The sequence below is a fragment of the Malaclemys terrapin genome, chromosome 19 (genome assembly GCF_027887155.1).
Source record: "Malaclemys terrapin pileata isolate rMalTer1 chromosome 19, rMalTer1.hap1, whole genome shotgun sequence".
NCBI lineage: Eukaryota > Metazoa > Chordata > Testudines > Emydidae > Malaclemys > Malaclemys terrapin.
Window position 1 is genome coordinate 14870506 of NC_071523.1, and position 14056 is coordinate 14884561.

At 43.3% G+C, this 14056-nt stretch overlaps 1 protein-coding gene across 1 annotated transcript in view; it reads left to right on the top strand.

Moving 5' to 3' along the window:
• TTLL10 (tubulin tyrosine ligase like 10) overlaps positions 1 to 14056 on the top strand; it is a 197374-nt gene that overhangs the window by 145640 nt on the left and 37678 nt on the right. Inside the window, exon 5 of the mRNA XM_054009101.1 lies at positions 6911 to 7572. Within this exon, the coding sequence (XP_053865076.1) occupies positions 6911 to 7572 (662 nt within the window). The remainder of the gene's footprint in view (positions 1 to 6910; positions 7573 to 14056) is intronic.

Sequence of the window (14056 nt, forward strand, 5' to 3'; positions counted from 1 at the left end):
TTTTCCATGTCACTTGCCAGGGTTTTTGGTGTGGTTCTGTTCTAAAATGTGACAGGAGAAAATGGCCCCTTCCTATACCAGGGGCCTGCTTCCTGGGCCAATTTCTTTCTTACACTGCAACCCCTTTATTCCACTCTAGAATTGCAAAGAGGTAATAATCACACTACAGTCAGCATTCTGAAAACAAATTACTCAAATTTGGTTTTTGCAGCTTTTCGTGTCACCGAGAACTTTTTGATGGTGCAATTTCCTGCTGTTTTCATTGTATCTATACACAGTAGCCTATATCTGTATAGGATAGGATAGGATAGGATAGAACAGTACTTGCACTTCTATAGCATGTTTTAGTACAGGGTCTCTAAGTACTTTACAGACAGTTAATTCAACCTGCCTTCATAACTCTGGGAGGAAGGTATATATTCCCCTTAATTTTACGTATGAGAAAACAGAGGCACAGGGTGTTAAAGTGAATTTCAAGTCAGAACCCAGAAATCCTGACCCCTCAGTCCTTCCTGTGCTCTAACAATTAGGCATCACTTCCTAGAAGGAGTAGCACCTATCGGAAGTATTTGCAGTCTCACAGGTTGCTGTCCTCCCACCCTGTGGTTTTCCTATATGACTATAAAATGTGGGTGGCTTGACTATGAGATGTGTAAACCAGGAAGTTGGAAGGTAAGCAAGGGCGAGGTTCTGGGAAGTCATTGTGTGGCTTAGAACTTCCAGAACATCTCTGCCCTGCTCCCCCTCAAAGCACCCGGGTAAGGGTCATGCCAGAGTAAGGAGATAGAGGGAGGGAGCCTGCTGCTCTCTGGCTTTTCTTGGCTGGCATACCAGCACCTAGGGGAGTGTGACAAACTGGCGCAGCTTAGAGCAGCCTTGAGGCTACTTGGAGGCAGTCTGGAGAAAGAATTGTCCCATTTAGAATCAGGTTATGCAGCCCGGCCCCTCCTTTCCACTAGAACATTGCTCCCTAGAGGCCCCAGAAAACCCCAAGAAACTGTTAGTCCTGGCCAGTGCCCTAAGGACTTTTCCGAATCCTAGCCCAGTCTCTCCTCCTGTTTGATCATGCAATGAAGCTACAAGGCCCAATTCACAAGTGAGCACAATGCCATTGACTTTCCCTTTTGCACTCCAGTGAACTTGCCCTCAGTGTTAAACTGGGGACATCACATTCACCTTTATGGCAGCAGAGAGGTTATAAACACGGGTTCCTTCAATCCAGGATCAAGCCAGCACTGACCAAACACTAGATCAGAAAGGACTCATGCAGAATGAGGTGGCCAGTAGATTTAGTTTTTGTATAAAAGCTTCTTCCCACCCTCCCCCATCACCCAATATATTCCTGTCTCTAAATCTCTCCCTCTTTTTGTGCTAGCCCGGGGTTTCCTTAGCTTCCCACCAAGTGTGGAATTGGCTCCCACCTAATAGCAGAAGTGCAAGTGTTACCTCGGTTAGTTAACTCATTCCAGTCTATCCGGGAGGCCAACTTGTGACCGCAGTTCTGTTGAATTCAGCTTGTGGTCCAGTGCTTTTTGATCACGTTCATCAGTCAGGGTTTGGTGCTATGCTATAAGCAGCATTTGATAAACCAAAAAGTGATTGTTACTGTTCTGCTGGCATCTGCTGTATAATTTTACAAAACCGCCAAGAGATTGCATTGGCCCCTTTCTGGTGTCTCACCCTGCAGTATTTTGAGCTTTATCTGGGGATTCAAATTCAAAGATGTTATTATGACTTCAAAGACCTTGGTTGCATCGAGAGATGCAACTTAGCTGTTGCCGCACAAATAGGCCACAAATTAGGATTTGAAATTCAATGGAAATTCATTCAGAAATGCCAGATAACTGCATAACAACCACCACATATTGAATCCTAACCCAGAATGTTTCATAGCACAGTTAGAAGACCAGGGTTGGAGGCTTTCATTATTTTTAATCCTAATTTTCTGTGGGAAAAGAGTATGTTATGATGATTTTTTTTAAAATGTAAATGCTTAATTTTTCTCCAAGAACCATTTAATTTCTACCAATTGTTCATTTCACCAGCATTTCATTGCATTTTGCAAAGTCATAATTCTGGTCTTCAATTGGCAATCTTATGATCAAAGGGTGTTCCGAGATGAGATGAACTACCTGCTTCTGCTTGGACAACGATAGAGTATAATATCCTCAGATGGGGTCAACTGGTGTAGCACCATTGACGCCAGTGGAGATATGAGGATTTATAGCAGCTGAGGACCCAGTCCTCTTGATATAAATATTATCCTCGAGATTTTATTTGCCTTACTGAGGCAAAACTCCTCCGTGCCACTGCAAAGGAGAAGCCACTGTTATTATGCGTCTACATGTACAGGTAGAACTTCTAACTTCCAAAACACTCTCCAGATCAGATCCTTGAATAGGTCCAAGGGGCACATCGTGCAGGGTAGAAGGGTGTGCGCATAAAGGTGATGTAAAGCTCGTTTTTGCACTTCCCCAGCCCTGGGGCTGCCACATGCCAGGTCAGCTCCCCAGCCTGTTAGAGCAGCCTGAAGAAGATTGTAAATGACATCAGCTGACAACGCCCCCGAGTGACCAAAAGAGCAGCGTTGGATCAGCTAATTGGAGGGAAGCCCTGGCCACTTCCCTTTTACGTTGGCCATGCCCCTACGCTAGCTGCAGGGATTGAGGCAGTCTAGTCCCCACTACACTGGCTGTAAACTACTGGAGGATTCCCCTAAATTGGGGTGATTCTACAGAGCTCAGTTACACCAGCTCCGTGGCTAGGTTCCACAGGCAGTAAGGCATAAAACACCCACCCTGCACCCAACCATCTGAGCCTCCTTGTTCTTCTACCTGTTATTTGTACTGAAAGAAAGAACCAGCCATGAGCCAAAGAACCACCAATGACCTCCACTATACACAGTTTAGAAACCCCCAGTATTTTAGTGCTATACATTATTCTACTAATTTGTGGATAAACATTTTGGGACAGATGACTACACGGTGATCCAAAGGCCTTGCATATACACATACGCACAGGCAAGTCTAATGACTGCCTACACAAGCAGGTACTAAGCATACAGTTACATAATCTGAATGTGCCTATGTCAGTCGTTTGTCCGGGCGGTGCCCGTTTTGAACTGTACCTACTGCAACATACTGAAAGGCATCAGCATAGAGATGTGAACAAAGTCAGGAGAAGTGAAGCGTTGAGCAATGAGATCAGTGACTGCACTTGAAGGACAGGTACACCACGATCAAAATTCATACTGGCAGCCAGTCTGAGTCTAATTTTATCAGGTGACGAGTGAGTGGTGGTGCAGGGGGAAGGAAAGGAATTAGCTTTTACTGTTTGCTTCTGAGTGACATCGAAAGTGGGTGTAGTGTCTGTCAACACAGGTGAAGCCTGACCTTTCGAAGACTTGAAGATGACCATGGACGACTGAGTTGAAACAAGCCAGGCAACAGGAGTTCCAACCACCAAATTGGTTTCCCTATCTCTCTGTTACACATGCTCACTCTGATGCACGCATGTGCACCCACTCCAACAGCAGCCCTCCCATGACTCTTTATCACTGCAGAGCTTTATCTAAAAACACACACGCCCTTGTAGAAGTCACTCTGCATGTTAATGCTGGAACCCCTTCCACAATTAGCAACAGTCGCTAGGCAGCTGTTGCTAGGAGACTGGCCCTTGTTTATAGTGCTGAGGGTTTTCTGAACCTGCCAAACAACTTCTTTGGAACCTGTGTATATAAAGCAGAGGCAGGTTTGATTTCAGAGCCACCACTTGCTGTTGTGAATCTATCCTTCTCCACGCAGTGAGATAAGCAATCCACACTCTACAGCAGTGTGTCTGCTGCTCCATAACGCGATGGTTTGGTTCCTTTAGAAGCTCTCTTTATGGCCCTGCTAGAAGCCAAGTTTTCCAAGCAGAAGGAAGGACAGGGGACAGTGAAAGCTTTGCTGCGGCATTTAGTGTCTGCTGAGCAAAGGTTAGAATTTCCATTACTTTACTTCACTTTAAGATGCGTTTGTTCTCTTTGAAAGAAACAAAACAAAGTGGAAGTTCTGGTTGGAGCAATTCTAAAATCAAGGTGGAGATAAAGATACTGACTTATATTGCGCTGATTGGCTTTTCAATCAGCTGTACACGTGAGCCAATGGCAGAGTAATAGTGTCAAACTATGCACCTACTAGAAACGATCTTCAATATTTTAATGTTCAAAATGAATGCTCTAAGAACTGATCTAAAACACACTGTGGCAACGTCCTTCTGTGTCTGTTCTCTGGGCTGAGTCAAAGCTCACAAGCTTAGCAGCCTGCTTTCACAAGCTAGTCTTCCTCACCTCCTGTCTTAAAAACTGTTGTGTAGTGTTGCAAGCTGCTGTGCATCACACCCCACAAAGGGGCTGAAGTGATCTTTAAATCTACTTTGTAACATGGTGTGAAGTCCTTTGGGATGAAAGACACTAAATAAATGCTGGCTGGAGTATTATGGTAGCATCACCTTTTTCTTATGGCTAACGTTCATTGTACTTATTAGAATCTGTTATAGAGAACCAGAGATTTGTATATCGCTGTATAGACAAACTCGATGAAATTCTCATTTACATCAAGTCCCTTTTATATCCCTTGATATGTAAATGTAAAGACTGAGACCATAAAATAGGAGAAATTACCCTACCAGAGTGGTAGGCACAGAAGAGTAGTACTTTTAGGGTAGGGTGACCAGACAGCAAGTGTGAAAAATTGGGACAGGGGATAGTGGGTAATAGGAGCCTATATAAGACAAACCCCCAAATATCAGGACTGTCCATATAAAATCGGGACATCTGGTCACCCTATTTTAGGGTAAAGATTCAAACTGAGGCAAGGGGATTTGCTCAAGTGATTCCCCTAACCCCTGAGGACACTTGTGAAGACAATTTGTCTCCCAGAATGCTATGCCAGTGACTGAAGTTAAACCCTGTGCATAATGCTGAGATAAGAACATACTACCCTGTTTCTTTCTCTCCATCCAAAATTTCATGAAATTAGAATGCACTTTAGACTAGGGATAGGCTCAAGGCCTAAAATCTGAGTTCTGATTTTGAACACCGCACAACAGTGATGTTTCAGACCTGAGGTTTTGGTTCAAACCCGCTACTGAATAGCCACTCGTGAAATAATAATAATAAATACCTATTATTTAGACAGCACATTTCCATCCTGAGAGCTAATAGCTTTTGGCAAACGTTGGTGAGCGTTATTAGGAGAGCGGATCCGAACATTTTCAGCTGAACAGTTTTCCATTGGAAAACGTGATTTGTTGACATTGAAACATTTTGCAGGAACATGTTGATTTCAACAAAATTTTGTTATAGAAATGAAGTATTTTGAGGATGTGGAAATGGAATGTTTTGACATTGTCGACATGGCATGTTTCAGTTTTTCATTCTGAAATGACTTTTAGTTTCCATTTTTTAAAAGTTGAAATTGGAGCGAACCAGTCTGATTTTATCAACATGAAATGTTTTGATTGACCCCACGTGAATTTTCTTTTACATTTTATTTCATGGGAGATTTCAAAAAGGTTTGGTTTCATTCCAATTCAACGCGAAAACAAATGTCAAAATAATGGAATTTCCTATGAAACAAGAATTCTGGTTCCTGCCCAGCTGTGATTGTTATCCCCCATTTATAAAGGGGGAGACTGAAGCATAACAAGGCACTGTGATGTGGCCAAGAACACCCAGTGAATCAATGGCAGTAACTTAACATTCACCTGCTTCTCCCGCCCACTCACTCCAATAAATCACAGCTTTCCTTTCAGAAGGAACAAGTTTTAGGTAGGTCCATTTTGATGCCTTATTAACTTGGCATTGTCATTCAACCTACCGTATATACTCGTTCATTAGCCCGTTCATTTATAAGCTGACCCCCCAAGATGGTTAGGTAAAAATAGCAAAAACTGTATGACCCTTTCATAAGCCGACCCTATATTTCAGGGGTTGGCAAACTTTGGCTCCCAGCTGTCAGGGTAAGCTGCTGGCGGGTCAGGACGGTTTGTGTACTTGGAGCGTCTGCAGGCATGGAGCCCCTCAGTTCCCTGTGGCCGCAGTTTGCCATTCCCAGCCAATGGGGCTCCATGCCTTCAGATGCTCCAGGTAAACAAAAGGACAATGTATTAGATATTCAATTCAATGATTCCATAGAGTTTAAAATCATCAAATTTTGGTGTAGACCCGTTTATAAGCCAACTCCCGCTCTTTGATGCGTCACTTTTTTACCAGAAATATTCGACTTATGAACGAGTATATACGGTATGTTATGTCTATCTCTATGGGAGCAAATAACACAATACACTTCTGTAATTTCCCATTGGTCCTGCCTCTACAATAGAGATTACACAACATACATTAGCCATGACATTTACAAGTTTCCTGGAGGAATTGTCTAACACAGTGGTCTCCAAAGTGGGGTGTGTGCACCCCAGGGGGTGCGCAAGAGGCTCCTTGGGGTTGCGCGGCAGGAGGAGCGCTTTTTTTTCCTTCATCAGTTCGGGCAGGAGTCTGAGCGGCTTTTTTTTTGTTTTTTTTTTTCTTCGGCAAAAATGGTAGAGCTGGCGCGGCAGGGGGTGCGTGCTCAAAATTTTTTTACTGATAGGGGTGCGCGATCAAAAAAATTTGGAGACCACTGGTCTAACATTTGCGAATCATAGACTATTACCCTAGCTTGGAAAACCTATTTCCACACCTCCCCCCTTGCTCTAAGCAGTGTTTCAGTTCCTCAAGCCTTGTGAATTAAGCAGCCTTTTCTTAAACAGACTCTTTGCTTGCTGCTTTTACTCTAAACCCTTCCTTCTCAAAGACTGGTTACAGGCCTGTCTCACTAAGGTTATTTGGTGTCAGTGCCCTAATGGAAGGTCTCATTTGTTGTCTTCACAGCCATTGCCCAGAACACAAGTGGGCTTCCGTTAGAGAGCTTCCCGGCAGGAAGTCTGTCTTCTATCCTGAGGCTGAACAGCAGGAACCTGCTGACGATGATGGAGGTGGCATGGAAAAAGAAGGCGAAATGCAACTGAAAAATGAAGACACAGCTCCCAGATCCCAAAGCATGGCTCGGGACATAATGAGCAGGACCAGATTGAGGGAGAGCACCCATATGATTGCTGTGGATGTACAGGGCATCCCACGAACTGGGTCTAATGTTACCAGAGAGGATGAAGTAGAAAGGGGGTTAGATACAGAAACTAGTAAAAACAGAGGACAGTCACCAGCGAGCATGCTGCTGGAGAGTAACCTTACTAAGCCGGACTTGGAAAGCAGTAACTGTGCACACCCCGTTGGAAATTTGGGTCAGGATAAAGGTTCTGAGAAAGCCCAAGAACCAAAGACAGCGACAAAAGTCGCATCTGAGGCCAGCCAAGCAAACGATAGCAAGGAGAACAGTATAGATCTCAAGCCTTCCCAGATCATCCACGATTTTGGTGTAATTGCTGAAAATGCCCCTTCAAGCTCCAAATTAAATTCCAAGGGGAAAAAGGGAACCAAGTCGATGACAAAAGAAGGAGCTAAGCAGCTGGTTGGATCCTCATCAGCTGATACAGGTGAATCTTGGCGCCTTGGCTCTTAAATGTCAATATCTAGTCATCAGGCCACCTCGTCAGTTGACATAAATACCAATGGAGTTACAGCAATTTACATCAGCTAAAGATCTGATCCATAACCTTGTATGCAAGGTTGTATACAGTTGGTTGCAACTGTATTGTATACAATTGCTACCTCTTATTAACAACACTGAAAACATGGGTGTGTGCCTTGCCTCTAAAACAAAGTACTGTCAGTGGCAAACCTCTAGTGAAACTGCGATAATTTAAATTAAGCTTTTAAGTTGCAAATTGGAAACATGGAGAGAAAAATAACCTCTCCATTAGCAGAAAATGTGGGTGAAGAAAAAACAAATCTCTTCATTAATAGGCAATTTGGCAGAAGTGCCACAACATTTTCAGTGATAAATACAACGATCAGCTTTATCTTCTGATGTTTGCATTGTTAAAAATCACAGATGTATGTATATTAGTTCATTTCAAAGGGAAAACATTTAATAATGAGATAATCTTCAGGAACATTTTGATCTTTAAGAAAGATGCTTTGACAATTTAGATGGAGTGAATGAGAATTTCAGGTAGGTTTAGGCTCTGGCTCCACAGACAGGGCAGTTAGAAAGCAATCTGTTAGACCACCCTTTCTCTGAGGGTAGACAAAAGCAGACCCTAGGTTGTCAACTGCTGATGCTTTTTGTTTCTTCTGATAATAAATTTTCAAGAGTATAGAGTGGCAGCATTGTGTGTGTGTCAAGAGCAGAAGCTAAGCTTCGTTATGAGGCGCTTATGCATGGACCTCCTCTTGACAGACACAGTTTTAGGTGCCTAGATACTTTTGAAAATCCCACTAGGTGCTTAAATACCTTTAAAAACCTGGCCCTGAGTGACCACAAATTCCCAATTAAGCGAAATTCAGAGATGAGTCTAATGATGTCTCAGATTCAGATGGAGTAATTTACTAGGCCCAATTACTCCATTTTAGGCTCCCTTAGTCTTCACTCCCACTTAACTGACAAGTATCTTTTAACCCCTCCGACACGTCTCCTTTGAATCTGCCCCACTGACTCTGAATCTAAGTTACTATAACTCCTAGGATGAAGGGCCGAAAGAAGGGGTGCATAGACTCACCTCTCAGCATAGACTCACCTCTCAGTGTGTCAGCCAGTCAGCATTGTTCATTGCCAGGATGTCCTGAAGATGACCCTTCAGTGGTGGTTCTTTCTGGGAAGGACAATGTAATGTCCCCATAGGAAGCAGCGCCCTCCAGGTTGGAGATAGGTTGGGTAGAGCGAATTACCAGCTCTATTCCAGTGTTGCCCCTATTCTGGAACCCATGGTTCTGTATCCTGGCGCTGACATGGAATCATAGAAGATTAGGGTTGGAAGAGACCTCAGAAGGTCACCTAGTCCAACCCCCTGCTCAAACAGGACCACCCAAAATGCATGTATCTGTCAGAGGAGCTTGCCTGAATACTCCTGGATCACCATAGTGGTCTAATGGTTGGCGGAGGATGGGATGAACCAGTACATTAAGGGCCTGATACCAAACCCATTGAAGTCAATGGAAGTCTTTCCACTGATGTTCAGTGGGCTTTGGATCAGGTCCTAGTGCAGGGGAGTAAGAGATCCGGATTCTAGTCCCTGCGCTCTATGACATCTCTGACACTCTATGACACTGGACAAGTTACTTTACCTCTCTGTGCCTTAGTTTCTCATGTGCCAGTATTAGTATTACTGTGAATCATCCCAAAATAGACATTAGATTTTTTTGAGGCCTCCTAAACTGTAGACAACATTTGTGCAGCTATTTGTTTATGCTCACTTTTAAATTCACTTTTGCACCAGATTCTGTGTGTTCAAAGTGGGTAACGGCAGGCAAAGTATCATTTTAGATGCACAAATATGGGATTCGGCGCACGCAGATAGATGCCCGTGAAGATTTGCAAGGCACAATTCAGAAGACTCATTTGGTATTTTGGTTCCAGTGGGGTTGCATGGGGGAAAGCAAGACCTGAATTTGGCCCCTCTGCTGTGGATGGGGTTTTTAATTAATAACTTGGATAGACCGGAGGATATGTTTCATTATCCTCTCTTTAATAATTAGCTATCCAGAGATGCAAATCACACAAATAAATGCAAGGTAAAAGGACTTATGATTAAACGTTATGTGTCAAAAGATTCAAAGAGCAGGAGAGTTCATCTGTAATCTTTGTACGGAGACCTGGGGGATGGGCCACTTTGATCTTCTTTCTCTGTGTAATTATGGAATCTCCCAGTATTAAACAGAGACAGGTACGTGTTCAGCCTAATGGAAGAGTCTCCTTATCAACACGTCAATCGCTGCAGTTTATTTCATGAGTTCATGTCTCAGGATAAATGGGATTGTTCAAAATTGGTTAATTTCTTAGCAACCTAGCAAGGAGGATAAAAGAGCAAACAGCTCTAGAGAGAGCAGGAGTGAATAACTGAATGTTAAAAATAGACATATAAATATTTAGATCCCCATTTCAAAGTGTAACAGTAACCGTGCTATAAAACTGCAGAGAGAAGAGACCAGCTTTCGTGCTGGACGCCATTGCTAACTAGCTGTGAAAACAGATGTCTTGCTATGAACATCTTTTCACTCACTCCTCATCAGCACTACTGACTAGCTCCCCATATTACTCCTGCTGATAATGCTTCCCCTCCCCCTGCTCTTGACCCATACTACCAGTCATGTTCTGCACACCCACACTGCTCAGGTAACGCTCCCCACATGGACTCAGGTCCTGTGGTGAGGGGTATCATAGAAAGATAAGAAAGATTAAATATATAGCTAAGAGTGAGAAGATGCCACAGACTTTCTGTGTGACCTTGGGCAAGTCCCTTTAACCTCTCTGGGCCTCAGTTCCCCATTGTAAAATGAAGATAACAGCTTTGCCCTATCTCAGAGAGGTGTTGTGAGGATAAACACATTAAAGATTGCAAGGCTCTGGTATGAGAGCCAGATACAATTGTTGTATCCATCTCTGTCCGTTATTTACTTCTCTATTGATCACATTCCCCACCTCACGGCAGCCATTTTTGTCCTTCTCAGGTTTCTATACTTTTGGTCATATTTTCACACGCTGATGTAAAGAAATCTTCCTTTCTCTATGTTATCCAGGGAGCATGAGGCTTGTAAGAGAGAGGTACAGCTAGGTCCACATAGAGGCTATATTGATATAGTGCCTCAGGACATGTTTGGCAACAAGGAGGAGATATAGCCTTGCAGCCATTATATGCTCACGTCCCAGAATTTGGTATTTTTGGTGTTATTAGCTGAAATAATAAAGGGCTGGGGAAAACATGTCCCCTTCCCCCCCGTCTTCCCTCCACTCCACTGTTAACACCTGTAGATATCCTGGATATCAGAGACTGGGTGCTAGAGATGACCTCATTTGAGCTTCCTAGAATTAATTATTAGACTAAATGTAATTCCCTGTGGTAACAGTTTATTCGCTTCACTAAGGAGGAAGAAAATTGACATCGTAGAGGGGTCTACATTTAGAGAGTGTTCTGCAGTCGTTGTTGCAGTATTGTTGTATTATGTAGTGTTCTGTAATTGCACATGTGTTTGTATTTTTGAAAAACGAAATGAAATTAATTTTTTTTAAAAAGAGAAGAACGAGAAGAGAGTTTTAGGCAGAAAGCCAGGAAACGCACTCTATACTGTTATTATAGTCCCAATCACGGGCCAGGGTTCCATGGTGGCAGGGCTGTATAAACAAGCAATACAAATAAGGGTAAATAAAAAAGACCGTCCCTGCCCCATCGAGTTTATACTGAGGAAGTAACACACTTTGCTAAGTGGGTGAAGGTAGCAGGAAACACTAATAAAATAACCCTCAACACAATTTATTGTAGACTGAATGTGTAGATGACGCCTATGACACGCACATGACAATGCAGGTAAATACTTACAAAATATTTCAATGAGCAAAACCTTGGCCCCATAGAAGTCAATGTCAAACTGCCATTGGCTTCACTGGAGTTAGGATTTCACCTGTGAACACAAATAAATTGCAATGCACCATAAATTAGAAATACGGTAGAACAGGTAGCCTGGGAGAACAGTCCAAATGGCTGACAGAGAATCTGGGGTCTCCGTAGTCTGCCTGCTTCCTGCTTCGTTTGTCACTTTGGGGCCCATTCCTGCTTCCACTTAAGACAATGGGAGTTTTGTTTCTGCCTTTCATAGGGGTGGAATTATGTCTCTCTGCTCCTTTGCCCTTGTACTATCTAGGCCAGATCCTGAGTGAGTGTCAACTGATATAACTTGATTGGCTTCAGTGGAGCTCCTCTAATTACCCTCGCCCAGGATCTGGCCCTCTGTATTTGATTTTTACTCTGCCCAATTCTCAGTTCTGTTTTTTCCATCGTATTTTTCCTGCGGATGCTTTTCTTCTTCTCCCTTCTGCTCCTTTGTTCATAGCAAAACATGAACCCCTGAGATCAAGTTGAACTTTCCAACCCACCATGACCAAGGGAGTTTGAAATTTGGCCAAACGAGTTTGCCCATCCCCATTGATGATACATTTCAGGAAGTGCCAATTAAACAAAAGTTTCATCCAACTTCCATTAATGTCAACTAGAATTTTTCCATCAACTCCAGTGAGAGTTGGATCAGACCCAAAGATGGCAGCAGTTCTAGCGTTGTCTGAAAGCACATGATCTTTGGCCTCATGAATCATCAGAAATAACGTGAAGGGATACAGTGCAGCCGAATACCTCCTGCTTTACAGTAAATGGAAGCAATGTCCACTCAGAGCATGTTATTGGCTGAGAACCTCATATCTGTTTTGTTTATTGGAAGCTTCGTTAGTATAACTTTTTCACAAAATCATCTCTTCTTCTGTTTAAAAAATGCTACTGATTAATCAGGAACTTTGTAGTCAAATAATGCAGCGTGGGTTAATTGGTGGGTATCCATGTTCCACTTGGTATTGCAAGAAGACAAAAAGGTATGTTCAGGGCCTCTTACTCAAAATAATTTTTGCACACATATTGATTTGTATTTATCTGTAGATTAGAACTGCATAAACATGATAAAAACTTCTGCACGGACATTTTCCCTTTTCACTTTGGGCTGTTTCATGACCCAGGAATTTTGCTAGTCACAGAATCTCAAATGTTGCTCTGAACCTTCAGTGGAAAAAACTCTGCTACAGATGTAATAGCCCGTCTGCACCCATAGATTATACCTCTTGCCCTGCTGACTTATTTCAACCAATGGGGTTGCAGCATGCAAATGAGAGGAATGGGGTGTTGAAAGGGAAGCAAGAAGAAGGTGGTCGATGTCATAATACAAGCATTCAGCAGTGAGTGGAGCTGTGCTGTTTAGACGCAGCAGTGGGAGAAAAAGGTGTAACTGTGGATGTGACTTTCCCACCATTCCACAATGGGCCGTGGGTGGAGAAAAAGGATTAGGGAGACAAGGAGGAAAGGCCGGGAGAGCCACCAAGACATAGAATGCTCACAGGGCAGAGAATCCAAAAGGTATGGAATCCGTGTAACTTTCACAGGTATCAAATAGATCAGGAAATCCTACACTGGTGAGCAGCATCTTCCAGCAACATTACAACTGGATTTTAACTGCTAGCAAATGCCACAACTCCCCTGCCTCCTTCCTTCCCCTTCCCCTCCCACGCACACATACCAAATGGTTAGTGGATGATGTAATGGCTCATTTTAACAGCCTGGTATGTGAGGCTAAGGTGCTTCGGCGTATTAGACGAACAGAGTCACAGTCCCACATGGAACAGAGCTGAAGAGCCAGAAGTACCAAGTCAGCATCACTAAACCCTGTTATGAAGCTAGATGGGAGTGTGTGGTGTAGTGGATAGAATAGGGGCATATAAATCAGGCCCTTTCGGGTTCTGGGCCTGGCTCTGTAACCTGGGATAAAACATCTCTTCGAACCCGTTTCCTTATCTGTGAAATGGGAATAATACTTCCCTACCTCACTCAGGGGGGTTGTGAGGGTTAATTAACATAAACAGAACAGCAGCATGTAATTATAATAAACAAATTTTGCCATTAACAGCTTGACGGGGGGCTAGAAGAAGTTCTGTTGTGAAATACAAGGGGTCGGGGGTGGGGGCGGACTGGAGAACTTTTGGCAGAAGGAGGCAACCCAGCAAGAAAAAAAAATCATAAAAATACCAAATCAGAGAGGAGAGCCTGGAGTATTTTGGAGAAGAATTTAGGGGGAGCAAGTCCTCATGGGGGCTTATAAGAATATAAGAACGGCCATACTAGGTCAGAACAATGGTCTGCCTAGCCCAGCATCCAGTGCCAGGTGCTTCAGAGGGAATGAAGAAGGAATGATCCATCCCCAGCATCCACTCCCAGGTTCTGACAATCAGAGGCCAGGGACACCCCGACCATCTTGGCTAATTTCCATTGATGGACCTCTCCTGTATGAACTTATCTCATTCTTTCTTGAATCCCATTATATTTTCGGCCT